This window comes from Uloborus diversus, chromosome 1 (assembly GCF_026930045.1).
Source record: "Uloborus diversus isolate 005 chromosome 1, Udiv.v.3.1, whole genome shotgun sequence".
Taxonomy (NCBI): Eukaryota; Metazoa; Arthropoda; class Arachnida; order Araneae; family Uloboridae; genus Uloborus; species Uloborus diversus.
In genome coordinates this window covers 37,037,875-37,063,814 of record NC_072731.1, presented here as the reverse complement: position 1 = coordinate 37,063,814, position 25,940 = coordinate 37,037,875, and the positions used below count along the sequence as shown (strand labels likewise).

General features: G+C 33.5%; 1 protein-coding gene across 3 annotated transcripts in view; it reads right to left on the bottom strand.

Annotated features, from left to right (window-relative positions):
• Nucleotides 1–18,888: 18,888 nt before the first annotated feature.
• The window catches only part of LOC129234551 (zinc finger CCCH domain-containing protein 13-like), a 73,732-nt gene continuing 66,680 nt past the window's right edge, over nucleotides 18,889–25,940 (bottom strand). Inside the window, exons 20-24 of one of the 3 annotated variants that reach the window (XM_054868566.1) lie at nucleotides 25,287–25,381; nucleotides 20,973–21,104; nucleotides 20,660–20,869; nucleotides 19,186–19,385; nucleotides 18,889–19,089 (exon numbers count right to left, since the gene is read on the bottom strand). In XM_054868566.1, the coding sequence (XP_054724541.1) occupies nucleotides 18,955–19,089; nucleotides 19,186–19,385; nucleotides 20,660–20,869; nucleotides 20,973–21,104; nucleotides 25,287–25,381 (772 nt within the window). In that variant the 3' untranslated portion in view covers nucleotides 18,889–18,954. The remainder of the gene's footprint in view (nucleotides 19,090–19,185; nucleotides 19,386–20,659; nucleotides 20,870–20,972; nucleotides 21,105–25,286; nucleotides 25,382–25,940) is intronic. The other 2 variants (XM_054868568.1, XM_054868567.1) reach the window with 2 other exon arrangements.

The following is a 25,940-nucleotide window of genomic DNA, read 5'->3' as shown; positions in this document are numbered from 1 at the left end:
TTTTAAAATAACTTTCAATTTTCGCTCTTTGCTTTGCTTTTGCAAGAATTCAGACATTGGAATGGTCGTCAACTTTTTGCATGTGTAATTTTGTTTTTGTTGGGAATATTGCTTCCTCATCAAGCATGGGGAGGGATCAGAAAAAAAAAGAAAAATATAGAAGAAAGTTTCGTGATGGCCACAACATACTAGTAATTGTATGGAAATGATCGGAAATATTATCTCAATGATTTAAAATTTTTAACTGTTGCCATCTTATGTTTGTTAACAAATAAAATATTTGTAATTAATTCAAGCAAGGCTTTTAAAATAACTTTCAATTTTCGCTCTTTGCTTTGCTTTTGCAATAATTCAGACATTGGGATGGTCGTCAAGTTTTTGCATGTGTAATTTTGTTTTTGTTGGAAATATTGCTTCCTCATCAAGCATGGGGAGGGATCAGAAAAAAAAATGTATATATATAGAAGAAAGTTTCGTAATGGCCACAACATACTAGTTTTTTTTATATATAAAAGGATAAAATATAAGAGAGTGTGCGACTTGAAAAATCAACTTTCGATTTTTTTTTTGGGGGGGGGGGATCCTGATACATACACACACACACACACCGTAAGAGAATTGAACAAAAAAGATTAATAAATTAGCTCATCAGAAGACATTAAGAAAAATGTCCGTTATCATACTCTCACACACTGTAATGCTCGTATTTATTGTAAGTCCTCCAGAACAGTTCAATTTCATCCTTTTCTATGACATTTTAAGTAGCTTCTTTTTATTTGGTGAATACTGTCAAAAATTTAAGCCTCGCTAAAATATTTTTGTTTTTTAATCTTCGGTCAGTTCATATAAAATTCACCCAATTTTCAACTCACGAAATCACCAATATCTTTATTTTCGCGAAAATAAGTGCTTTTTGCAATATGAATATTGGTGAAATATGAAACTTACAACGGCAAAAAAAACTAATGGCGTCAAACAGATAGAACGTATGGCGTCAGAATGAAATGCCTGAGGTCAGCTCGTATTTTTATGAGTCTTATTTCTCATTGCATCCGCTGATGTACTTGTGTAAAATTTGAGCCAATCAAATATCGTTTGAACCTTTTTCTTTTTTTTTTCAGTTTATTTAAAAGTAGTTTCCAGAAATCGCTACAAACTACTATTTTTTTGTAGTTAACTACTCACTACACTACTTTTTTTAAAAAAGTAGTGCGCTACACCACAAACTACTCAAAAATGTAGCTACTACAGTAGCGTCGCTACTTGTAGCGCGCTACTTCCAACCACTGGTATAGTGTCACAAAACATTTCCTGCTTACTGTCTTATTTTTAAACTAATTTCACTAAATCTTAACATTATACTTAATTTGAAATTTTTGAAGTCAAATTAAAATTGTTCTAGTTATGTACATATATTTTTTCTTACTTTACTTATCTTTCAGAAAAAATTCTTTAAGTAAGAGAGTTAACGCATTTATTTTGGATCTAGCCCCGCCCCGCTTAATTGAATATCGTCGGTTCCAAGAAATATTATTCGATAAAGCGGGTTATTTTAATATGCGGGAAAATTTTATTTAGCTTTCTAATTTGACAACATTTGTCTTAAAACATTATACTAATAATAAATAGATCGCTGCATAAAGAAATGTTATTGCTAAAATGTTTTTGAAATAAGCTAAATTTAACAGGAAAATAGTTCAACAATTATTACAATACATTACAAGTACGCATAGAAATTATAAAAAGTAACCTACAGCTTGAGTTATGAAATCTTTGTTTTGGCACCTTTTTTCAGTACGTTATTTTTTGAAAAATTCCATAAATTGCTTGTACTCAAGATGTTTTTGGGAACACTTTTCTGACTTCCTTTTTTCCCTTCTCGTCTACCGTATCTTACATTTAATACTTATTAATTCCTCATCATCGCCTAAAGTGCGTATATTCATTTGCGTTATTTAATTTCATTATCGACTGCTTTTTTTTTTTTTTTTGTAATGACAAAGACAAAAGAAATTTTTGAATTTCTTTCACTGTTCTTTTAAAAACATTGAAAACGTTTTCATGGACTATGGATGTTGATTTTCATGCCTTCAACGACAATCAATGTTCTTGCTTAATTTCTTTCTAATTTATTCAAAATTTTTCCCAACAAAATTATTTGCTAAAGCTGATTAATATTATTCGATTGTCCGGGGAAATTGTTGCATTAAGCGAGGATATTTAACATTGCGTCTACGTGGAAATATTCAGTTCCAGGAGATTTTGTACGTAAACGCGGGGTATTTGCATATCCGTTACCCGATGAAGCGGAGCTGACGTATTTATTTCGTAATAAAAAATAAAAAAAATCACAAATAGCTATTTTCTTTAAAGTGATAAAACGTGGATGTGCAAAGAATAGTCTATTTCTTCATATTTTGCTTTATAAAATATAAATAATAAAATTCATTTTCAATTAACTACTTTTTTGCTTAATTCGTAGGATGTTTTATAATCCAGGACTATTTTTAATAATCTTGAACAATCTCTACGGGAAAATATTTTATGGAAGAAGCCGAAAAAAGTCCCCCCCCCCATTTTTTTACTTAAAAGAAAAAAGTTCTCTTGAGACTCTTTTTAAAAATGTTTTAAAAGATTATCCTTACCTCCCCTTATCCTTACAGCCAAATAATCTATTTTAAAATAAGCAAATGCTACGTACTTATTTACTTCGAATATAGAGGTTAAACTTATCTTTCTCCAAAAACGTTCAAGTTAAAAGAATATGCAATTAATTTCTGGACAATTTCTGGTTCCAAGTGTTCAATACTTACAATCAATTTAACTAAATGTACTTATCTACTTTATTTCATTGTATGGCATAATTGCGTAAACTAAAAAGACACTATTTTATATAATTACAATTGTAAAATGAAACTCACAACATAAATCTTTATTTATTTCAACATAATATATCTGCTGAAGCGGCAGAATCACTTCTCATGATTCGGCCAGGACGATGCTGTGGTGAAATAGCCGAAACTTCGTACCATGTCTATTTATAGTAATAATTATTTTTCATTGTTTTTGCCAACCGGAATTAGTATGCGAGCATTATGACATAGAAAGTACGCTAAGAAATCGTCTTAAAGTTCTGTATCGGAAAATAATTTTAGCGAGAAAGACTATTGAAAGTTGAGAAAATGATCGCATGAAAGCACCCTATTATTTACGGCTAGCTTCACACTTATAAGACACCTTCCAAGAATTTTCCGGAGAACCGGACGCTCTTTCGAAAGGAGTGCAACAATTTGGCGTGTTATCTTTCCCTTGGCGAATGCTTTCCGCGGGGATTTACAATTGTTTTCGTGACCAGTAATGGCGGACATACGGATTTGTACTGAACCTGCTTTTTAAGTTTCTTTCCCTGCACAAAGGAAGTTCCATACAATAGTTGCTCTGACAGCTCACCTGTCATCCTTATCAGCAAGGGGAAGAGTTTGGATGTAGCCGGCGTAGCTAAGGGGGGGGGGGGGTTGGGGACGAAACCCCCCCCCCCCCGAAACGTTAGTCTCAAAAAAAAGAGAGAAAAAGAAGAGGGAAGAGAAAGAAAAAAAGAAGAAAAAGAAAAAAAAATCACTACGACTTTTTTCTGTGTAACAAAGGTCAAAAATTCACTTCGCTCCGCCCCCCCCCCCCCCAGTGCCATTGAAAATCTGCTAAATGAGTGACCCTCAAGTATAAAGACACCTCCCTCTGCTGCGACAATTTTTGGATAATTGAGTGAAATTTGACTCTGCTTTAGAAATGAGATTGTTTGTTAAATCCACGTATAGGCAGCCTTTCTTTGTCATAGATTCTGCAAATTGTTAAATATGTTTAATTTTATGAGCCGCGCAGTGGGAATATTGCATACAGTCGGATCTGTGTATTTCGAATTTCACATTAAAAAAAATAGAGATAAAGAGGTTTTGAATTACGGAGGCTTTAAGAAACTTTTTATAGAAATTTGAAATATGATGGTGAAAATTTGAAATCGATACTAAAGACAATATGGGCTCTTGATTAAAATTCCTCTTTATTAGTTTTGTTAGGTATTTATTCTATTATTACATTATTAAGTGCTTTATTGCGAGTTTAAGAAATCATTTTGACAGTAAAAGAAACTTCAAGCATATCTTTTTCAAGAAAAGTCTTTTATTGCTTTTTGGGCCCTGATTTTTTTTTTTTTTTTTGAATTCATTATTTATCCTCTTGAGGTTAGCAATTGCAGATATCTAACTTGGCCAAGAGTCTACGATTTTCCTTTTTTCATCACTTGAAAAAAAAACTTATACTTTCTTTTCACTCCTATCATTTCGGTTTTGTAAGGAATCACAATTTTAAGAAAGAGAGCAACCAAAGAACAATACTAATCCAGATAACAGAGAAAAAAGGGTTTTTAACTTGAATGACATTTAGCCATGAACTTTAATGTTCATCTTAAAATGCCAAACCTGTGAATTTCACCCCTTAACTCTTCTTCCGAGAAAGTATATATATATATATATATATATATATATATATATATATATATATATATATATATATATATATATATATATATATATTAGGGTGGTCCTTATTTATATGGGAATTTTTTTTTTTTCAGAATTCAACAAGTGACGCCCCCTAGTTTTGTGACTCTATAATAAAAAGTAATCGGTGCAAAATTTGAACTTGATCGGTTAATAATAACACGTGCCCCTAGGACGTTGAACTTTAACACTTTTTATAATTTTCCCACAAATCTTCGAGTTTTTATTCCAGACCCCATACATCGTTTTTCCTATGTTTGCAAAATATTTTTACAGCGAGGTAGCACTAAAATTAATCTTTTTAATTACTTCATATCGTCTAAAGATTTTACATTGAATAAGAATGAAATATTGCTTTAGAAACTTTACCCTAATCGTACGCTTTTCTCAATGTATCTTAATCGTGTGCATTTTTTTCCGATAGTCTTGGAGTGCCTGTAAAATCCTTAATTGCTTTTGTGACTCATATTTGGTAAATTGATTGTGAAATTCTTCGATTAATTGTGCTCCTCTTTCAGTTGTATCATTCACAGCTTTCAGCATTTTAACGATATCTCTTCCCTTTCAATAGCTTCCTTCATTTTGCCATTAATCGGGATCAAATAGGAAAACATCTTTTGGTGTTTGTAACTTATCAAACAGTTTTATTGACTTGTATTTGATTCTATAAAGAGGAAGATCTTTACTAAGAAAGTATTTCAAATCATCTACTGTTATTTGAAATCTTTCTATTCAGCAAGCATTTTTTTGTAGAAGTCTTTTCCTATCTTCAAAGTTAATTCCTTCATCCAATACGAACAAAGCTGCTAGTTCATCCCCTTAGTACCATAAGTGATTTGTGATTTTTTCAATTACTGCTTCTGCTGCATGTTTGTCATCCTTTTGTACGCTGCAGGTTTTTTAGACACTAGATATATTAATTTAAAAGGCCTAGAATGGGTTGCTGCGAAAAACTATATCTTCATACAACATTTAACTGTAAAACAGCATTTACGAGCAATCTCTTCATGTAGTGTCAATTTAAATTGCTTCCTAAATATATAAATTTTCAAACAATAAATTCCTCTTGCCACCCCTCTGGGTCAGGGATAAGCTCCAGGTTGCCGAAAACATATCCCTGTAGAAGGGAATTTCACCAAGAAATATTATTACACGTTATGAAAATTCTCTGTAATATTTCTTAATTCCGCTTTCTATGAACAATAATAGGTCACCAAATTCTTCTTTTAGAATTTAAGTGGTATGTGTAATTTTTGAATTTTGAAGCGCTTAAATAATGGAATATCGAATTTAGAACTAAGAAAGGCAAGAACTTCTTTAAAGACACTCTGCAGTACGATTTCAAGTTAATGATGATAGCAATACAAATGCAATATATCACCGTTCAGCTTTTGCTCTAAAAATTACATGCACAATTTATACGGCCGGTGTTGTAAGCCGCTGTATAAAACACTACAGCTTGAACAGTTAGCAATAAAGAGCAATCATCTAAGATATCATATACAACTGAAGAAATATCTCAGAAATTCTGAGTAGCTGTTCAACATTGGAACTTCAAGCTATTATGGTATGCCTATCGGCGTTTTCCCCAGTTACATCTGAATGCAGCTTTGTATCCCAGGGAATAACTAAGAAATCTAAATTTAAATTCATGAAATCTGATTTTACCTCTCGAAGATTTTCTCTTGCTCTCTTAAGGGATGTACAATTGATCATAAAGTTGTTTCGATTTAAATTTACTGCAGCTGTTAATAAATGAGCAGCATCTTTGTCCCTAATATGGCATTTGTCTAACATTGATGAAATGCAAGCAGATCTCAATAGTTGTCAAGCTTTTTAGCGTTGTGGTAGACCAGATATAGAAAAAAGGTTCAACAGGTTAGGATAGATACCCATTTCGGTTTCTAAATCTTGTGACTTGCAAGAGGACTTTAATGATAACAAAGGACTATGTACTGAAATAGAAGACAGTTTCAAGTATAGATCTTTACATTATTTCGACTTAGAATTTTTTAAATTTATATTTTAGAAATGGAAAATAGAGTTTATTTTTATGGTAGGGTAATCGAGGATTTTTCAAAATTTAAATTATAAGAATGCATAAACATTGAAGTATATAACTAAAGAACAGAGAATTAAAATATAATTGTCATTACTTATATTTATAGCATGAAAACCTAGTGACCCTATTTGCCACACCTATTACATACACAGAAAATTTTCTAAATCAACGCCCGCAAAGCCTGGAGGAGGCAATTTGTTGTTGTCAAAAATCATTCATTAATGGCCTAGGCCATTCATTAATGGCCTTTAGAATCCCTTGTGTCCATCTTGGTGGAAAGAAATGTTCCCCTGCCGCTTGATTTGAAACGAGCGCGAATAGCGGTATGCCTGTACCAAGGCCATTGGTGTACATGTGTACCTTATGTAATATTTAAAATTTTACAGAATGAAAGTGAGAGAATGGTTGGTATGGAAGTAGCAACATCTATTGAGGTTCAAAATTACTTTAAATATGAAACCTAGGAATATTTTTACATAAAAATGAGAAAATCCGCAATTTTCTCTTTAAAACTCAAAAAAGGGGGCCCTAGGGGCACGTGTTAATATTCATGGATTGGCTTAAAATTTTGCAAGGATCATTTATTTGTACAATGGAACAAATTGAGGGGGCGTCGCGTAAAATATCTGCAACTTCGAAAATAAGGACCACCCTAATATATATATATATATATATATATATATATATATATATATATATATATATATATATATATATATATATATATATATATATATATATATATATATATATATATAAGAAGAACCCCCCCCCCCCGAAAGTCGGGTCTAGCTACGCCTCTGCAATTGAGGTTCTTATTTGCTCAAAAATTGTGTGCCTCAAAGAGTTGACAGAAATCTAAAAGCGTCTCATTCAAATCGGAATACGCATGATGAGTTGATCCCGAAATCCCGAAAAATAAATTGATCACGATTTGAATAGATCTGTAAATCATGCATTTAAGTTTATGAAAAAGAACCATGCGCTGTAAGAGCAGTCATTTAAATAAAAAAAAATTAACAAATTGCAGTCGGAAACAAATGAATTGAGTTGAAAAGAACAAATGTAGTTTCGCTTGGAATCGCACCGAGTGAGTGACCTGTTGACCCGGCAACAATCAAATCAAAATAAGCAAAAGCATATCTGGCGAGAGAGCAACGATCGTTTCCTGGTGTGCAGCCGGAGAATGTACATCATTTTCGAACCTCCCTCCTTTTTTTTTCACCTGTGGAATGCCGTCAGGACAACAATGGAAAGTGGGACACCTGCAATGGTTGGGGTCACGCACCACGCCTGAGTTCTGAGAAAGTGAGCGAGCATAAAGAAAGTGAAGTCTCTTACATAAAACTTATCAATATACCATCAACTATTCATTTCGTCAAAGCTACCAAAAAAAAAAAAACCTCAAAGATTGGGGGGGGGGGGGGACTTGTAGAAGACAGATTCAAGTTCCCCCCAATTAGGCGATTACTTCGTGTTTCAAAACTGGAGTTCTAAGAAAGTGAGTGAACGTATGTTTAAAAAAAAAAATAATCGAAGATACCTATTGTTCCAAGAACGATGAAATCCCCTCAAATTATACGGAGCTCCCTCTCCCCCCTCCCCATGAATGACGCATCTCAAAAGAGATAAAAATCCTTTAAAATTGCTCCCTTAAAACGTTCAGTGGTGCAGCCTGCTACGTGAAAACCCATATGATACGTAGAATTTCAGAATTGGGGAAAAAAAAACGAAACTTTCTATACTCTCAATATTTTTCCGTTTGGAACTAAAAAATAAAGTGCTGCTCTCAATTTCAAAAGGAAAAATAATTTAATTCCTTTGGTAATTTTGATTTAAAGGTTTTTTTTTTTTTTTTTTTTTTTTTTTTTTCAATTAGTCTAAAAGTTTCCAAAATCTTCAATAGCATTATTGTGAGCAGTAGCACAGCCAGAATTACCTTCTGGAGGTTTTTTTTTTTTTTTTTTTTGATCAAAGCAGCCCTTACATGCGAAAAATGTGCCTGGCTAATTGCGTGCCTGAAAAAAGCGGTCAACTTAGACAGGTGGTCAACTTCACAGGTTTTACTATAATAAAACCCCAGGCACTGCGCAGACAGAAATAGTATTATTTCAAAAACTCAAATACGGCGCCTTTTAAATGAAACAGCATGGCTATTGGTGTGCAGGAGCAAACTGGGTCCCCCAAGAGGGTGACCCAACTTTGACTCCCAAAGGGGGCAAAAAAGAAAAAAGAAAAAGAAAAAGGAAAAGAAAAAAAAAACACGAAGGCGTAACAAACAAAAAAAAAGCTGATGTGTGCATCACATGACTTCCTTTTACTCCAATTTAATGTCATTTTCTCATTATTGGCTGTTTTAATGTGATTTAATAGTTTACTCTCTATAATATCACCAACAGCGGCAAATTGAAACCAGATTTTTTTTAAAAAATGGCAAAATTTGTCGCTAAGTTGGCGACAAAACTTGGCGACCAATATACTGGGGATATATCGCTAAGTGTCCGTCCAAATTATAACACCACTTGAGTTTACATCAAAATTAGCAATGATTTCCCTCAAAAAAAGGGGCAAAAGACCTCCTTTGGAGCATCCGAATGCAACCAAAAAGGGAGGTGCACAACTAGATCCAGTCTTAAAGTACCAAAAGTCTTAAGTACCAAATTTCAACTTTCTGGGACATTCCATTTTTAAGTTATGCGACATACATACACACATACGTACATACAGACGTCACGAGAAAACTCGTTGTAATTAACTCGGGGATCGTCAAAATAGATATTTCGGGTGTGTGTACGTTCCTAGGTATATATCTACGTGTGGTCGGGTTGAAAAATAAACTCAACATTCATTCGGGGATGAGCAAAATGAAAATTAAGGCCGATTTTTGAGTGAAATTTTTTTCGCGAATACAGTACTTCCATTTTTGTAAAAGGAAGTAAAAATGGTGATGACACAAAGGCACACAAGTTCAAAAGCGAAAAAAAAAAAAAAAAAAAAAAAAAACCGGAAGCGCACAGGCTTAAGAGCGCATAAAAAACCACAAAGGAGCACAGGTTTGACGGCGCATTAAAAAAAACGGGGGGGGGGGGGAGGGGAGTCGCACACGTTCCAGGACGCAAATAAAGAAAAATAAAATAGACTTCAAAAAAAAAGCGGGGGGGGGGGGACGAAGGCGCTTAAAGGGCGATCGAGAGTGCACAGGCGGGAGGGCGCCAATCCGCTCCTGTTGGTGTGGGCCTCAGACCATTGAGAGATCGACAAGCCATTCCATTCAATCGCTACTGTATGCGCTGAAGCAGAATAAAGACAAGTTTTATCACCCGGGAAGAACACCAAATAATTTCGCCGCCGTGTACCACGTGGTTCGGTCCTTTGGATTTCGGCGTTTTCTTCCCATGTCCTTTTTAAATCGGCATAACTCAACAACTTACTGTAGAAATTGAAAAAAAAAAAAAAAAAACACTTATCCATGAATCAGTAAACTATGTGCTTGCGGGTAACAGAAAAAAGAAATGTGCCAAAACATTTCAGGCAGAAGGTAAAAAATTAAAATCGAAGACTATTCAAATCCCATCGAGATTTAGTGCAGCTCTGGCAAAACGCTCCTCCGCGGAAGGACGGAGTCACGTATTCTTTCCTCACTTTCCCCCGCGAAGATTCCAGCGTCAACAATCACACCCACTTGCCGTATATATGTGTTAATGATCTAAGGCGTGGTCAATTAGTTTTAATGGCACAATGGCACCATCAATAAAACCTCTTCTATGTATTGAGTGTCACTAATAACGCCAAAAGTATCCATATATCATTTTAACAAAAGGGACGAAATGCGGTGTGTGTTAAAACTGGATAGTTTTCATATTGCCCATTGTGTGTGATTGACCATTTCCTTTTACTTCAGTAATCTTTCCCATGTGGAATAGCCGGAAGTCGAAAAGCACACTTTTCTTTGTCCAACTCCCATTCCCGATGAGTTGGTCCGAGCTTTGGGTTAAAAGCAACATGTTTAGCGCTTAGTAGTAGTAAAAAAGGCAGGTAGAAATTAGAAAAATTAGTAGGGGAAAATTTATTTATTTATTTTTTCACTTTAAACGTGATTGGCCTCCCTAAAATTTTTTGGTTGGAAAAGATAACTTTTTAAATTTTTTTCTTCGTATTTCAACTTTCGTTTTTATCGGAGTCCTTCAGAACCTCAGGGTTCCTAGGTAACTGCCCACTCTACCTATTTGGTAATTCGGCCGTGATTCACACCTTCGCAGTCACATTAAAAGATCCGTGTCACTGTAACTAAGCCCTGCTATTTTTGTTGCTCCAATTTGTTCTCATGAAACACAAAAGCGGTCCATTTCTAAATAATTTAAGAACTTTAAACATAGTCACCAGCCTACACCTCTGGCCACTAGCGCAGCCAGAAATACCTTCTGAGGGGACTTTTTTTTGGATCAAAAATACCTACTGAAGGGGTGTTTTTTTTTTTTTTTTTTTTTTTTTTTTTTTTTTTTTATCAAAGCAGCCCTTTCATTTGCATAAGCTATTATATTAGAATTTGCATTTATGTTAAAACCAATGTCTCTGGGTGGTGTTTTTCCCCTTCGCTCGCCAATGTCCAAGTCACGACCTTCTTTAAAGCATAACAACGAAGTTTGTCTGCCATTTTTGTTAGAATGAATTCTGAATTCTCGAATAGAGTTACCACTATGGCTTATCGTCTCCAGATTTAGTTTAAACGCCTTTCAATATCGAAGCTGGTGTCTGCACCAATGTGCAAAAGCGCCAGAGGCGCTCCGATCGATGGGAGGTTATTGTGACCTCCCAAAAATTTTCTTATTTGGCCAATTTTGTCTGACAATTCGGCGAAATTATCATCATACAGCAAAATCCGGAGTTTCATTCGGCAAACTGAGAGTTTCCGTCCTCACAAAAATTTGAGTTCGGGGCGCCCAAACTGCATGTCGCAGTTTCTTCATCAAACCAAGATAGGTTTAAATTTATACATTACTATTTTATTTTAGTTTTTGTAGATATATTAAAAGTTAATATAATGTTTTAGTAAGTAAATGTTCTATGTTTATTGTCTGAAAAATCAATCATTACAACAGACAGCTGGGATATTTAAATGCTTCTCTAAAACTAATTTAGCGGTCCAACGATTTTATTCGAATTCTTAGATGTTGTTTGTTTAAACGAAAGAAGTAATTTCGTTCTTTTTGTTATTTTTAACCGCAACTATAAAATCAAACAGGAAACATTCCAAGTCTAAACATGGCTTTTTTTTCCTTCAACTGTGGCATGGTACGGACGAGGACAGGTCAATGGCAGAACCCACAAGAAATAAGCTTCAGAGGTATGAGAAGAAACGCACTTTTGATTTCCCACAATCATCATTAAAATTTTGTTGTTTGAAGTAAGGATATTGGTTTAAAAAAAAAATGCAAATTCTTCAGCAGAAACTAAATAAGCATGTTTTTACAATAAAACTGAAATAGAATAGATTGCAAAAAAAGTAAAAACAAAAACTTAGAGAAACCTCCAGTTACTTGGCAAGGGCAGTGTACCATGGGGTGTTTATTTTCCACAAGACCAGGGGCGACCCCCTAAATATCAAGAAGACTCCCTCCCAAGCACGAGAGCCCCACCAAAACCGAGAAAAACACCCCTTAAAAATTTCAATTGCGGAGTCTGCGCCATGAAACCGTCCCCCCCCCCCCCCCATGGTGATTCATGTACCATTTCAATGTCATATTAGCTGTTGTAAATGAGCGCATATTCCCAAGTGTTCAATCCTCTTAGACGGTTGAGAAATGTTCAATTGGAATCTAAATAATAGGGGAAGGAGGAGAGAATGCATTTATAGAAGTATATAGAACAAAACGAGTGAAATTCTTGCGATTAGCATCGCTTATTGACTTGAGAAATGTAAATTGCAGATTTTGAACTGCATTTTTATGACATGAATAACTGAGGGATGTTTGTTTTTGTAGCACATAAATGAATAAGAGTTACCAAACGTGGTTCACAAAGTCAAGCACAATCTCATTGGGGGTCATGAGTGCCCCTCCCCCCCAAACTGCCCAAAGATAGCCCCAAGTTGCGTTTAGAGGAATTATGTTTCGAAAATTTGCCCCAGATCCCCAAAACGCCCACTTATGATCCCTCTTTCGGAAATGATCACGTCCAAAACGAGAGGCTGGATCCGCTCTTGCCCTGAATGTAGGAAAATAACAATAATATCGACATTCGATTGACACCTTATTCATCAAAATCGGATGAATAGTTTAAGCGCTAAGGTAGTACATACGTAAATACATACATAGACTGCGAAAATCATAACTAGGGTTTCCAATCGGACGTCAAATTCAGTCCCGCGGGATTACGAGATTCTAAAGAGCTAATCCCGCGGGATCCCGGGGATTGACTTTATTCTTCTAAAAGTTACATTTTTATGTTAAACTGAAAAAGGACAGCTTTTGTTACATAAATTAGTAGTTATCTCGAATTCCGTACACAATTGAAGAGTACTACTGTCCACCTAGGAGAAGTTGAGCTATATCCTTGAGCATGGCCATTTCTTTCAAGGGAGAGCAATCAGTAAGAAGAGGAATTGTTAGGCGCAGAGTTGGGCTACCCTTGCAAACCTTTTATTGGTGAGAAAATCTTGTATCTCTTGCTACTTCTTACCTGAACAAGGCCGCGCCGTCCCTATGTGCAAGGTCGTGCAGCGCTTGACGGTGCCAGAGTCAAAAAGGCGCTGAGCTCTACCAATAAAAAATGTTCTAAATGGGAGAAAAAATCTCCAAACAAAAAAAAATAAATAAATAAATAAAATTGAACTTTTCATTTTATCTTATGAAGGCGATGAAATTACACTGCTCATTGAAACAAGCAATCCGTCTAGCTGTCTATCTAAAAGGAAAAAGAAATGCCTTTTGTGTCTAAACATACTATTCAAAAGCGCAAACATTTATTACTCTGAAAGCACATGATGCTAATCAATGCATGCATTAGCATTTTTCTTCCTAATGTGGAGCCGTGAATGCTATTTCGATATATCTATAGTTAATAAGGTTGAGCATACGAGGCGAATTTCTTGAATTTGTTGTTCCCCTTTTCGGTTCTTGCGGAGAATATGTTGTATTACAATTTGAGCAATATGTCTTTTTGTGATTTTAAACTATTGTTCGTGGTATTTCAACTGGTTCATGTCGTCATACATAAAAAAAAATACGCTAAGCACATTTGTATATTATTTGCTGCTGTGAGTTTAAAACTTTCATGGGGTGATCCTGACTTCAGTCCTTTTTCCCCTCATTTTAGGAACTCAATTTTGAATTTTTCTCCGGGTATCGCCCTCCAACATTATTAAAATCATCTAAAATTTTGTTTTCGGACTCCAACTTGGAAAAATTTACGGAAGGGAGTTACCGAATCCCATTTCTTCTCCTAATGTTATCAAAGATAGTGCGAAATTGCTCATTTAAATGTCCACTTTAGAAAATTTTCTCTGGGAGAATGATTAAACCTCATCCATTTTCCCAAACGTGATAAAAGAGGTCCTACAGTTTTTTAGTCCTCAATTCCAAAAAATGTCTACACTAGAGTCACCGATCAACCCTACGAAATGTGATACTCTGAAGTTACGCTTTAGGACTTCCAATTTCGAAACATTTGCGGGAGTGGGCTCTCGACTTCCATCCTCCCCCAACATCATTAAATATCGTCAAATATTTCGTTTTTTTGGCTTTAATTTCGAGGGAGGGGGGGAGAATCTATGAGCTTATTTGTTCTTTTAACATCATCAAAGATGACTTACAATTGCGTTTGTAGGACTTCAGTTTCGATAACTTTCCGGTCGAGTTCAGAAGCTCATTACTTCCCGTAGGCCTTAGATGGCCTAAAATTGCATTTCTAAAGCTTCAATTTCGAAAAAAGATTTTGCGGGAGTATCCCTGAACCAGGTCCGCGCCAAGCCTGATCAGCGCCGTCGTGCAAATTTCTTTTGAGCGCCTTTATGCAGTGGTGTTTGAGGAAAATATGGTTAACACCTGGAGTGAGGTTTTGTAAACAAATATAATATGGGAAACAATTCCTTAGGTATTTAATTTATTTCAAAACATAATGTGTAGGTAAACATTCTGTGCTTTGTTGAAAGGTACACTTAAATACATTTATTTAAACATAAGTTTTAATTTTAAAAAATGCATTGAGCACATATGTATATTTATAATACATATGTATATTACATATTACATACCGAAGACATCTAATGATAAATAAACTGATTGACACTGTCAACTAGTAGTTAAGAAATAGTGACGCAACCGGCAAATAGTTTTAGGGGAGGGGGGTGGGGGAATTGATGAAGAATTGAAGCTAAGTTCGTATTTTTCCCATACGAACTTAGCTTCAATTTTTCATCAGCCTAAACACGCAATCTTATACGATCTTTCAAGATGTGAGGAGGAGAAAAAGTTCCGACAACCTGTCCAATCTTTTCTGAAATTGATGTCTTAAAAACGCGATTATAGACCATACTTGTTGCCGTTACTGAAAGTAACAGAGTTTAGAATGCTTCTGATCTATAAAGCATCCCCTCCCAATGTTTCAAAATTCAAGTCCTAGAAACGAAGATTAAAGAAAGTATCAGAGGTTCTCCCTCTTAATTTTTTTTCGAAATTGTAATTTGAAGAACTCCATTTTCGTCGTTCTTTGCGATAGTATAACAGGGTTTGGAAGCATGAGTTGAAATTGAAGACTTAAAAACGCAATTGCAGACCGTTTTCTATTACTGGTTAGGTTCCCGGCAGTTTTTAGAAATAGAAGCTCCAAAAACGCAATCTTAGACTATTTTCCAAGTTATTAGAGCACGAGATGTTTGAGGGCTCTCCTCAATTTGAGGACGATCTGAAATGATTTTTTTTGGGGGGGGGGGGTGAGAAGACATCTAGGACTTGGCATTTTGATTTTTTTTCATTTGGATGCGGATGAAAGGAAAAGGGGGAATGAAAGAGAAATGTGGTTGAAACGTAATTAGCTGACTAATAATCTGCAACATGGGCATTTTTTAATTAAAAGTTTATTCTAAAATTAATTTTATATTAAAAAAGTTTATTTTTTAAATATTTCTATATTTTCCTATTTAAGTATTAGGAATATCATAAAACATTTGAAAAGGAAAATACAAGAAGTTAAAATCTTCATTAATTGACTAATATACTCAAGAAATTTTTTTCTATGCATTTAAATCACTTTTGAGTATCTCCTTTGGTTTTAGTGCGAGGTGCATTCCAACCCTTTATTGACACTATGGACCTATTATACATCTGAAACCGTTAAAGCAAAAAATATGAACTATAGTTAGGACTGGGCGATATCAGAATTTTAATTCCGTGATATAGCTCTCTCCAAATATCGATATTTTCGATGTATCGATATATTCGCGGAAGAATTCAAAGTTTTCCGGGGGGGGGCATTGCCGGACTAATACTCCGTCAGTCCGTGCCCCGGCACAGAGTAAATATTTTTTAGGGGCGCAAAATTGCCAAATCAAAATAAGAAAAATATTTGCAGCCGAGCTGCTGAAAAAAAATTTTGATTTCATCAAAGAAAAGTTAATGGACGACTCACACTTTTAAATTTATGTTCTTTTTAAAAAACTTAAAAAAAAAATCTTTGTGTTATTGAGAAGTCAATTAAGAATAATTGGTGAAATAGTTAAATTAATTTATCACTTTGGTAGCTCCCCCCCCCCCCAAAAAAAAAAAAAAAAAAACAAACAAACAAACAAAATCCGCTCCGGTACCAGTTATAAGACATCCCTAAAGATCAAACTTTTTTTTTTAAATTTTACACAAAATATACTTTTTTCCTGTTTTATTCACTTTTATTTTTCACTTTTCCAAGCTGCAAAAGATTTTTTCTTTTCTTTATAACACTAAAATGAAATTCGTGGCTTTTTTCCAGAAAAATGGAGGTATTTATATAGCACCTCTCGCCAACCTTCTTTTACTTGATGAGAGCCATGTGGTAAATGTAAATTAAGTAGTTTCTTGCTGAGTTCTTCCTTCCTTAACTTTAATGCCGGGAAATGGAAGATGTTCAGATACGTTTTCTAACAACCAAAGGAAAATTTTTTTTTATTATGATTGACAAAACTAACAGTGGACAATTGTTAAGCATGAACAAAAACACATGTGGTAGATTTCAAAGGATTTTATTCAAAGTATGATTGCATGTTTTAAATATTTTTTTTATCATTTTGCAATACATGCAACGTTTAAAATATTAACTTTTTTTTTCAAATTATTCTCAGCTTGTGAGGAAAAGAACTAGTTGTGACTAAAACTTGAAGGAAAAAAAGCCCTAGATGAGGGGGGGGGAGAGCGAAAGGGGGGGAGGAGATTTAAGTAAAAATTTTTATTTTTTAAATATTACATAAAAGTTTTCATACCTGTTCTGCTTTATCTTAAAAGTATTTTTTTCCCACGTTAGAGTATAACAAAATGCTTTCACCTTTATTTTACTCTTTGATGCTAAGGAATTCACATGGGGGGCAAAACACCATGGTTGTTTTAGCAAGAGAATCCATTAAACAAAATGAATTTTTTGTAATTAAAAAATAAAGGTCTAAATTCAAATTTTGAGTCATAAAATTGCTCTTTTCTACATGTTGATGGGAAACTTTATTACCTTTCCTTTTATTAAAGCTTAATTGTTAAACTTGCATCACTTGACACAACTTTTATTTTCAAGGTAGACTGCAAAGCAGATAGGTGCTGATTAAAAATCTATAACAAAAGTGGTTTGGAAGTTAACATTGAACAATTATTTAAGAATTTGTTTTGCTTATTACACATTCTACCATGATTCGTTCATGCATATTGCTTTAAACTCCAGTTACCCAGATAAACAAGGTTGTACTGCAATTGCTAATTTGAATTAACAATAAGCTATTACTTAACATCAGTACACTCATATCCCGTTTTGGAATATTTCAAAAAATGAAAAATAACCTCAAAATGTATGCATGAGTAATATGATTAAAATACTTTCTTAATTAGGAGAAAGAAATAATGAAGTTTTTTTGTTAACAATAATTAACTCCCACAATTAATTATTCCCACAAACATTAAAATTTGAATCATCTTCCTACTGTCCAACCACGGATTGTATGGAATTTTCAAACGTCCAGATGAGACGAATCTATAGGAATGAAGGGGAAAAGTAAAAATTTGATGCGTGTATTCCGTTTATTTGAATGAGGTTCTGCTTCTGCAAAAGCTGACATTGCTAAAAATAATAGATTTGTCCATTTCCGGCTGTAAAACAGATGTTTGTCTTTCCATACAATCCGTGGTCAGACAGTAAATATACTAATACTTTAGGTATTATTCAAGTTTGAAATTATTAAAGATGTTTTGACCAAAATTAAAACGGCTAAGGATTTGAAGCTTAATTTTTGTATAAAATAAAGGACGTTTAAAAACAGTAAACTTTACAATAACATTAGATGTACTTTGAGTGCACTCAATAGAAATATTTTTCAAATGCAATTCATGTCTATTATGATATTCTAATTCATATAGTTAGTAGTACTTATATTGACTTTAGAAAAAGACAATATTATTTTCTTCCAGATTCATCTTCACACAGTCAATTGAACTACAGCCGAACCTCGTTAAAACGAACATAAAGGGACCTCTAAAAATAATTCATCTTGACCCTGATTTGTCTTATCCAAAAGACAATAAATAGTATTAATGTGTTAATACAATAAGGACAGGGATCGCAAATGCAGTTCATTTTTGCAGCAATACGCTAAGAGTTTTCAAATTAACGAGCTTTGACTGTATGTAACTTTTGATTGGTCGCCGAAAAATCTTCAAAATATTAGTGAATAAATTTGAAAAGAATAGAGCATTTCAAAAGGCTTTACTCACATTTTTTTAAAAGGCTTGGACCTGTGCACAAGTTTTTATTGCAAAAATTAACATTTAAATAGATTTTTACTCAGTAATTATAGTTATTATAGTTAGTTAGTTTTATTTATAGTTATTAGTATAGTCATTATTTTATTACTTATTGAAATGATCTTAACTTACTTTCTTCAATGTTTTCTCCCACTGTAGCCACAATACCTTTTAAGTATAATAATATGCATGCTCTAGTTGACAATTAGTTGACACAATGTGCCAAAATTCTTTCTTGCGAGCATTATAAGAAACATTTACTGTAATTCAAACAAAACTTTAACAATATAAATTGCATTAGTTATTTCGGATGAATGAAAATACTTTTATTATGAGATGAAACAAAGTACATTTTATACAGAACTGATGTTCAACAAACATTAATTGTTTGTGGCTGATGTTGTTCAGATGTTTTCCTTCTAAGCAGTTCAAGACTTCGTTTATATAAGTCCTTATCCACTACATTATACTGTGGAGTGTAGGAAACAGTTGCATTTTTTGTAAACTGAAAAGAGAAAGTATTTTTTTAAACATACATGAAGAAAAACAGTCATAAAAAATACATTTAGCAAAAAAAAGAAGAACTATTAAGAAATCTTACTTTATTTATAGGTTTACAAAGTTGCTTTCTAATCTGCAGATCTCTTCGAGCACACAAGGCACGCCTATAAGGCCCGACATTGTTGAAAGCATTGGTTCTTTCCCTTTTGGTTTGTGAAATAGCAACATGGAAGGCTGCCAGTTGATGCTCCAGCACAAATTTCTTCTCTGGCTTCTTATCTTTATTGCCATTTGCTTCACCTGTAAAAAACAGACAACCATACTATATATTTATGCCACAATTACATATACATACCATATATTTTTTGTCTTTTTATGACATTTGCTAGAATTGAGGGGGAAATACAATTAGCAATTTTCAGAACTTTTTGAATATCCATAACAAAACTTCCCATATATGATCATGTGTGTGCCAGGTTAATCCAGTTTAAATAGAATAGTACAAATTCCGACGTTAACCCAATTCTGGCCAGACACCATGAAAAACAAACAATATTCAGTTATCGAGAACTTAATACAGCATCTGCAGCACATTAACATGCACAAAACTTTTTTCAAAACCTCTCTTCCAAGCTCAGAAAAGCAAATTAACAAAGCATTTTATTTATTTTTTGGTAACAAATATATTTACTGGTATCACTAAGTAAATACTAGAATTGCTGCATAGCATACAAAAGAATGAATATGCAAAAAGTTGAGTATATATTAAAATCTATGCTTTATGGCTTTAAAATATAATTGTATTTGATTAAATTCTAAATTGCATTGCATTATGCACATAATTAAGAAATTATATTTTTGACAACGTTCTGAAAGTAAATTTATAATCTATGAATTTATCTAGCAGAAAAACTTTATTCAAATAATCTTTTGTTGCAAAACAAAAATTATTTTGCTTTGGGATGACATAGATGAAGAGAGCATATCGATGGAAACAATATCTGCATCATTGGTTAACTCTGGACAAAATAACAAAAAATTTTAATGTCTCATAATAATCATTTAATCTGCAGAAAAGAATTGGGAAAAAAAACAATGTCTTACTTTTGTGCAACACAAAGAAAGGTAGCTTTTTAGGTTCTTGATTAACAAAAAAGTAAGCGCCCAAAAAAGTTTATTTATTCAAAAAAGTGTTTAGTGTTCACTATTTTTTACATTGTACCAGGTATTACTCATTAATTTTTTATAAGAAAATTTTTCTGTTAAAAATATATATATAGAAATTAAAAAAAAAATTTTTCAAGCTAATGACTGGGTAGTAAAAAATCAAACTAATATTTAGTACTGAAAACAAGACTGAAAAATGTTCTCATTGTGTTAGCAAATATACAAGCAAGTAAGACGTGTTAGTATATTACATAATATAAATCAAACTAAAATAAATGAAAGAAAAATTTAAAGACTAATTTAATAATTGTGATTTTTTTTTAAAATATTTTAAATTTGTGACGAACAACGAATTAAAGAGGCAAAGACATTGAGTAGAAGTTACTCACACCCAAACAAACATATACCTTCATTTTGATTATCTTCTTCGCTTAATTGCTTTTGGCACAGATTAACAATCTTTTCACTCAATTCAGGGCCAGCAAAAACCTGTGAGAATCCAATTCTGGAAAGCACATGAGCAGCTTTAAATCTTCTTCTGGCAAAACCTGGCACAAATTCTGTTTTTGTTTCACTCATCAATGCCGACCAATTCACATCAAGGGCATCAACAATTTCTGAAATTAAACAACAAAAATGTTGAAATAAATTTCTTTAGTTATACAGAAACTTCTTTGCGTATTAAGATAACACAAAATACATTCAGAATACACTAATTACTTGATTTTTCAGTCTCATTAAGCTGTTTTATAAGGGAATCATCAGGTTCTTCAATTAAAGCATCCAGTTCATCATCACTAATTGGATCATAGTCAACACTTTCAGCAGTGATATATTCTTCAACATCTGTGGCTGAAAAACATTTTTTTTTTTTTGTAAATTCTGAGACATCATGTATGTATAGTAAACAAATAACACAAAATGTGGAACAAAATTCACATTAAATTTAAAATGTGGAATATTTTTATAAAATACCAAAACCAATATAAAATTGAAACTTCTTTTACTACCACACCTACCCAGTGGCTAAGTAAGCCCCCTCCCCCCTCTCTAAACATTTATCCAAAGAAAAAAGACACATTAGGAAAAAAAATCACATAAAAATTTATGACTTTCTTCTAAATATAATATTTTTAGAAAATCACTTCACACCCTTCCTCCCCCCAATCAAAAAAACTCCAAGGGATTGTCCTCCACTCTTTAACATCATCAAAGATTGTCTGGAATTGTGTTTTTGGAACTATAATTCTGAAAAATTCATTATAAAGGAATTTATTACACCCACCAAATGTTCCAAACTGCAGCTGCCCTGTCTCATTTGATTCAAAATCTGAATTATTGTGGTAGAGGGTGTGATCAATACATTCATTAGTCCAGTCAATAGATACATTTTACCTTGCAAAAAATGGGGTCAAAGATTTTATTTTTTTAATTTGTACATATTGGTGCTGACATGGAAAAACCAAGTTATCCAACACGAAAGACCCCGGGAGAACTTTTGGGGGCCGAAAAACCACAAAAATTTATGACTTTTTTTGTTTTTTCCAAAATATCTCCGAAATGGTTCAACTTAGAAAAAAGTTTTAAATATAAAGTTTAAAGAACATAAAATTTCCTACAACTTTTGTATTTACAACTTTTTTGTAGCACAAATAACAAGCTTGCTATAGCTCTCTGAAAATAGGCAGTTTTTCTCCACTCCGAAAAAAAAATCTTTCACACTGAAAGCAAGGCGTCATAATTATTAGAACTTCAATAGAAACTTTAGTTTCAGAGAGTTTATCGACAGTTAGAGTAGTTTGAGTTTCTTGCTCACCTCCCCCCCCCCCCCCCCGCCCCGCTGGACACAGTAGCAATTCTGGCTGACAGATTAGTTCCCACTAGACTCCAAAAACAAACGATGTATTATGAAACTGAAATACATATATACGCATTCATTTAAAGCACATACAACGATGCAATAATAATTTTTAAAAAAACCTTCCCCACTGCTCACGAACTAACTTTTCTGATCTGACAGAGGTAGTCTTCATCAGACTCCAATAATAGATGATATATTGTTGTTTGTAACTGGATTACACAATATATACATTCATTTGAGGGATATTATTCGTACATTCTTGTCTAATTATTGCAAACAAAGATGCGATTTTTAAATATTAATGTGAAGGAATGAATATTAGGCAGCTAATAAGCAAACAATCAACACAGTCATGCATCCTATGCTCTGATACAATAATAATAATAAACCCTCCCCCACCGCTCACGAACTAATACTACTAGTCTGACAGAGGTAGTCTTCAGTCAGACTCCAATAACGTATGATTTATATTGCAGTTTGTAATTGAATTACAAAATCTTCTCATTCATTTAAAGCACATAATTCGTACCATCTATTCTATTACAAGCGAAAATGCAATATTCGAATATAAATGTGAATGAATAAATATTAGGGTGATAATAAGCAATTAATATACAAAAAAAATGAATAAATAAAGGTACAATAGTAATACGTAATGAATACTTTGAAAAAATTCTGCAGAAACTGACTTTTTGAGGCATGAAAAACTCTTACAAAATGAAAATGCAACTGTAGAAGATTAATACATACATCTAAATTACAGAGAGATTCATTCGACCTTAAAGCAAATAGAGAAATAACAACAAAATACGCTGTTTATCTTCTTCGAAGCCGTTTTGAAGGTCCAGGTTCTCCCAGTTCAGAATCTGTAGGGGGTAGAAAGAAGCTGTGGTCCTTTAATTGTTCATCTCCTTGTTGCGGTAATTCCAAAAGCTCCTGGAACAAATTATCTTCTTCAGCAGTCTCATCCAAAGATGAAATTTCTGCAACATTTTCACAATTTGTGCCACTGCAGTGTTTGCACGTGCTGGAGCATTTTAAACCTGTCTTGTGACAAGAACAGGCTCCAGTACAGTTTTTCTTGCAGGTACAAGGTACAATCTTCAAAAGATTCTGAGTAACTGAATCTCTTTTCGTGTCAACATGCATCAGACCTTGTGTCCTGCGTTCCCAACCCCATTTCTCTGGATCAATTATGTTGCCCAACCAACTTTGAATTTGGTGGTAGAATCGATATGAGTAATAACGTCCAGCATGCCCCCCCCCCTCCCCGCACGTTGGAGGTACCCCTGCAAGATTTATCTTAGCCCTGTATACTAGTTTTATAAAAAGATTAAATTGCAAAGTATTCAAAGATAGGTTCAAATACTTTACGTCACCTGTGTATAATATTTGCAAAATGTTTTCTCCAGCTGCAGCTAAGGAAGACATCATGATGACAGATTGGGTCCATAAATACTTCAATAGCTTCCTTAATTTCAGGATGTTTTTTTTTTTTTTTTACTATTTTGTACAACTTAATTTTGCCTTGGTCAAAGATCGCCGAAGTCGTATCACACCCACTAGACGCATGGATGAAAATAATATTGCTGGGGTCAAACTTAAAAGATTTATTGGGGAAAAAAACAAATCACAAGCATTCCCTCTTCCAGGTTTTAAAAAGAACAAGTTGCTGAAAGGCTGTCCTAAAGCTGTCATCAGAACTCTCGCTCACTATAACAACCTTTTCAATTTCTTTTGCCTTTGGAAGAGCAGTAAGTGAGTGAGTCGGCATCATCTTGAGTCTGTCTAACTTCAATGCCACACTCTTCGAAATATGTCTCAAGAAGTAGAATAAGACAATTCTTTTTGTTATAATTTGCCAGAAATCTTTCTTAAGGAATTTAGTTAACATGTTAGGTTCAACCATTACTTCAAGGGAAGAGATTGATTGCTCATTGATATAAAATTTGTGACAGGCAGTGTGAATTGTCACTTCTTTTAAGAACTTCAAAAAACGCTGATGTTCTTCATTTTGCCGTTTTGCGCTGCATCTTTGAAGATTTTCTGTTCCCTTCTCCTTCACAATCTTTATTTCGCATTCATGCAAACTGATTTCGCAAATAATAATGATAATAATAATAAAAAAAAACACCTTGATCAGGCGTAATCATTTCTAGGAAAAAAATTGTAATTCAGAACACACAAATTGATAAAACATACTCTCGCTCAAACCCTGAAGTGACCAACATGAGTAGCTATTGAGTCGACTCTTCTCATTTGGAGAAAAAAAAGGGGGGGGGGATGGAATGGGGGTGTTTTGTTTAAATTTAAGGGAACGGAGGCATTTACCCTCAGCTGTGAAAGACAAATGATTTCCAAGGTCAGACTGCTGGCGTTTCTCCTTTTTTCCTCCGTTATCCGATGCGCTTTCACGCAATTCGCTGAAGGGGTTCAGAAAAGTGTGACTTTCAAGAAGCTGTAACTCGCTTGCTTTTCATGCTACAAAAATGTTGTAATGACAAAAGTTGAAGGAAATTTAATCCTCTTTAACATTTGCATTGGATGTTTTTTTGTGATTTTAACCATTTTTGAGATATTTTGAAAATACCACAAAAAGTCACAAATTTTGGGGGGTTTTCGGCCCCCAAAAGTTCTTCCGAGGTCTTTCGTGTTGGATAACTTGGTTTTTTCATATTGGCACTAGTATACACAAATTTAAAAAATAAAATCTTTGACCCCATTTTTTGTAAGGCAAGCCCTTTTTTTTCTACCTATTGACTGGACTATCATGTTTTTTGTTTAGAAAAACAAAATACAAGAGTATAAAAGAGGTTACTGGGACAATTTAAAATGAAACTGAAATTTTAGTGGAAAGAGAGAAAAGGGACCAGATTTTGAAAAAAAAAAAAAAAAAACTGACTTTTAGAGATTTGAAACTAAAAGAGAGACTTGGACTTTTAGAAAAAGTATGACCATTTGAGGAGCTTTGCAGTCAGTATAGTTTATTTATTTGTCCTATATTGAAATATTGTGAGTTAAACTTTGACTAGCAGTTATAAAAAGTTAAAGTCCACTTTTTTTTTCAAAACACTTTGATTTATGGGTAAAACTCGGAACAAGTGAGCCCTGAAAATTAAAGCTTTTAAGTTTAATGCAAAAGAAATTTTTCAAGCAGCAATTTCTAATTTTACCTGTATCTTCCTTCAGAGAAAATGTTTCTTGAGCATCTAAATCTTTCATTTCAGTTGAAGATTTATTTTCTTTTAACTGGAAATCTTCATTTGATCTATAAGTGAAAAAAGTTAAAACAGATACATTAAAACTGTTTAACTGTCCAAAGAATAGTTGAAAAATATTTTTAGACATGTGTTTCCTCGGAACATCTTAAAAGCTGACAACACCATGCATTTAAAAGAGTGACAAATTTTAGAAAGAAAACCTTTCCTACCATTAAAAAAATAAATAAATAAAATCCAAAAATTTATATGGAAAATGCTTTAGAAATGATATTAAAGATGAAATGTTAAAAATTAAAGTAGGGGAACATGGGGAACATGGCGCAAAGTGAAATGGTGAAATATTTTACCTGCTTTTAGCTCCACCTATCTGGTAATGCTTTAACTATGTTGTACCATATGTAGTCTACTCCAGTCAGGAAAAAATACCGTCAAAGATTAAAGCATTTGGTGGTACAGGCAATTTTTAATAAATGATTCTCATTTTATAATATTTTGTTGTAAGCCAAATTATTTTTGTTAATATAAAATGATAAATTTATTGTTATAAGCATTTATATGTAATATTCAATGCAGTCTTAACTTAGTTAATATTAAGCTAATTTGTAC